Source organism: Ischnura elegans, chromosome 6 (assembly GCF_921293095.1).
Source record: "Ischnura elegans chromosome 6, ioIscEleg1.1, whole genome shotgun sequence".
NCBI lineage: Eukaryota > Metazoa > Arthropoda > Insecta > Odonata > Coenagrionidae > Ischnura > Ischnura elegans.
The window spans coordinates 26,586,038-26,589,714 of NC_060251.1; the positions used below are offsets into that span (position 1 = coordinate 26,586,038).

A 3,677-nucleotide genomic window follows, 5' to 3' on the forward strand; every position below is an offset into this window, starting at 1 on the left:
CAGTTTTAACAATCTTGACTATTTTTTAAGCATCAGGGGGGGAGGCGGAAGAACCCCCCCTAAACCCGCCGATGTCCCTTTTCACCTCTATTTCGGATTTTTTTAACCAGCACCCGAAGACGTAATTCCCACCTCGAGTGCTATATTTTATCACATTCTTTTCCTACATCTTTAAATTTCGATACTCACCAGCAAGTTCCATTCATAGCTGTTTGAAGAAAAAAATACTAATAACACCATATTTGAGCGTGTTAAAAACTGCTAAAACTAATTATGGGCTGGTATTGTGGCTAGAGCGTTCGCTTCCCATCCCTTGGAGGCTCAGGAGTTTTTGAAGGAATTACGATACACTAATGAAAAATTATCTTTTCCCGTTTTTCGAAATTTATTGCCTTTTTCTCCAATTGGGCAATAAAGCTGCTCAAACTCATGTGTCTAACCTTTTTCACAAGTTCTGTGTATTTTGGTATTGCAGGGGGATTTTATGAATATCAACGACGGCTGTGCTCGCAGGTGACGGCTGCAAAGTACCGTAGATAGGACACGCTCCCATCCTTGGCCATACGGCAGAGGAAAAAACGAAGGACCTCCAATCGATAGTCATTCATCAACTGGGCAAGGATAAAAAAATCAATCGAAAGCGCAAACTTATGGATGGCCCAAGTCCAGCAAGTGAAACAAAATTCTTTTCCCATGAATTCTTCTCCCGATCTCCACCGCGTCAGATTTTCTCGAGTTCTCCACCGCGTCAGATTTTTTATAGCACCGAGGAGAACCGAGAAAAAATTCCTGCAATCTAGTTTCAGGACATCTTATTGGAGGATCTTTTTTCTCTTACATGGACACCAACGGCCAACGATTTCTGACCAATCTCTCAGAATTGGAATGTCTTTTCCCCACTAAATGTAGAGTTTATGAAGAGGTAGGGGAATGGGACAATGAACATGGCCAAACCAGATTTTTAATAACTAAAAGCCGGTTAAAAGAAATAACTAGGAATACATTAATTATTGGGAGTCCTTACAATTAGCATAAGACTAGAGCGTCTTAAGGTCATTTTCAGTGTCCATAGCAATGAAATAACGTGCAACCTGGATAAATTAACGTGAAGTAAAGCCGTATATATACGAATGCTAAGTGTCGTAGTCATTTTTTCCTGCACTTCTTACGGCTTTTACTAGCTTTAATAATGAAATGCGGAAGAGCACATCTCGAATTTAAAAAATAATAGGGTGATAAAAGCTGAAGAATCTGAATTAGGTGAATGACTTGAATGGATTCTTCTCGGGTATCCAACCGGGATAAGGGCTGTTGTGCAGGCCAGGCCTAGAGCCTTAACCCTATTGGAAATCCGAGAAGAATTCGTTCAAGGTAAAATCTCTTTTGACCATGTCCATTGCCCAGTTTCCCCTAGCTATTCATAAACTCTTCACTGGAGGTGTTGGGAAACCTTCTGATTCCGAGAGATTGATCGGAAAACAATGGCAGATAGTGTTTGAATGGAATATGAGAAATAATACAAAAAAACTATTTTCTATAAAAAATTTCATTTTTAACGCGAACTAAAAAATTCCAATGAATATTATATGAGCCTGACAGTATAAATAAATTGCTTCATTTTGTTAATATATTCTACCAATTAAGGTAGGTTTCCACGGAGTGCTTAAATAGAATTCCGGGAGCCTCCCCTTTCATCATGCACTTCCCTCTTCAATTCACAATAAGACCTACTCCCTTTCATTCTATCTAAAAATCCTATTCTTTTCCTTCCCCTCCCTCGTTTACCAAACATTCTTCCCTCTAACACTGTTCTCAACATCCCCTCCCCGATAAGTACTCGCTCCATCCATACCTTCTGTCTCCTCCGTATCTCGTTTAAAAGCTGCCTCTCCCCACCCATCATGTCCAGCACTTCATCTTTTCACCTCATCTCCGTCCATATCACCTTCTCCATTCTTCGCTACACCCACATCTCGAATGCCTCGAGTCTTCTCTCGTCCTCCTTCCTAGATGTCCACGTTTCTGCACCGAAAAGCGCTACACTCCAGATCGGACTCTTCACTTACCTTATCTTTAAACTCTTACATATCGATCCTCTCATAAGCTCCTTCCTGTTCATGAACGCCTCCTTTGCTAATGCAAACCTCTTCCGAATATCCTTACTACTGTATCCGTTTTCCTCCAATACAAAGAAAAACGTTAAGCGCATGTTCCACTATAACACTCAATTTATTCTTGACACCATAACATAATAAAACTACGGAATGCGGTCGATTTACAGTTAAAATCATGATAAAAGTGTCATAATATTGCTTTGTCATCTGGTTCCGAGTATTTTTGAAAATTTCAGCTTAACTGGAAAATGGGTTAAAACTGATTGTGATTGCAAGATTTGACCCGGACAAGATGTCGAACAACAAAGCGGGTTTGTCAGATCGTTATAAAAAGGACGCCCAAAAACAAGTCCGATAGCATGTGCCGCTGAGACAGCCGACCCTTTCCTCCCATGCGACCCTCCCTGACCGCAGCACCTACCGTGCGACCTCCGGCACACGCAGCACCCCTTCTGGACCGGACGTGGTCATCCCACGGCTGCTTCCGGATGCTTATAGAGGAAGGCCTCTGCGGCTGTGACTTCCCGGTAGGGGGCAGGCCCGTCGGGGGCAGTCCCAAGGGGCCATGTCGCGGGGACCTGGGAACTGGCGGGGGCTTTCCGTAGCTCCCGCGCCCAGGGCAATCTTCGCCGGCGATGTACCTCCTCGCCTCCTGACCCATTGGGGGCGGAGGCGGCGTGTCCGGCAGTGGGGGCGGGGGTATGTCCGGGGGCGGGGGTAGCGGCGGAGGTTTGTGTGCGGGGGAGGGCTGGGGAAACGAGGGGCGACCGCCCCCGACCCCTGACCCGCTGATCCTGCCGCTTCCGTAGCCTATCCTCCGGTAAGAAGAGGAAGACATGGTCCACTATCTCATTCACTGTTTCGTCTGCTATGATGATACACACTTGTCCGGTACAGTTCGATTGAAAGTTGAAGGCACTTTTCGAACACACAAATTTTGGTGGGGGAAGTTTTTTTTAGGGAAATTTCATAGCTGGAATTGGAAGTGGATGAATATTATTTTTATCTTCTACGACTTGGTATGCTCAAAATAAATTCTTCGATCGCTCCAAATTACCTATCCTAGCAAAAAAAGCCGTCGGATTGTCACAAACATTTAATTCGGCTTGTTTAGAAGTTATTGAGACGTTTCAGGATCATTGATGGGCCAGCCGTTAGAATCCAGTGTGTGAAATTCGTGGTCAAAGGACGTAGATCCCCCTGTCAATCTTAATTGCATATTCGGAATTAAATACGTTTCGGGACTTTTGGCGAAGTAGCAATGAAGAAAGAGAAATAACATTATGAGTTCATCATAGAAGAAAATAACTTCACACCAATTACGAGGTCGCTTAACAAATCAGGTGAGTATAACACCTCCCCAGGAAAAGGACGTCTCGCTGCTTGTAGAACATAGTAAACTACGTTATATAATATTCAGTACAGCTATCCAACAGCAACCCGTCTATATAAATACCTCAAGGAAGTCATAAATAAACTTCATAGCACTCAAGGTGAAAATTCAAGGCATATTACAAGGTATCTGACCCAAGTAAATGGTGGGCCCATTCTATAATAATTTCC

General features: G+C 43.5%; 1 protein-coding gene across 1 annotated transcript; it reads right to left on the bottom strand.

The window, feature by feature from the left end:
- Positions 1-2,430: 2,430 nt before the first annotated feature.
- Positions 2,431-2,952, bottom strand: LOC124161316 (proline-rich protein 2-like). Its single transcript, XM_046537627.1, has one exon. The coding sequence runs from the start codon at positions 2,950-2,952 to the stop codon at positions 2,431-2,433; it is 522 nt and encodes a 173-aa protein (XP_046393583.1).
- Between the last annotated feature and the right edge of the window lie 725 nt (positions 2,953-3,677).

What these genes read in the sequence shown, in the direction of transcription:
- LOC124161316 (XM_046537627.1), bottom strand. Translation starts at nt 2,952, where the DNA reads ATGTCTTCCTCTTCTTACCGGAGGATAGGCTACGGAAGCGGCAGGATC.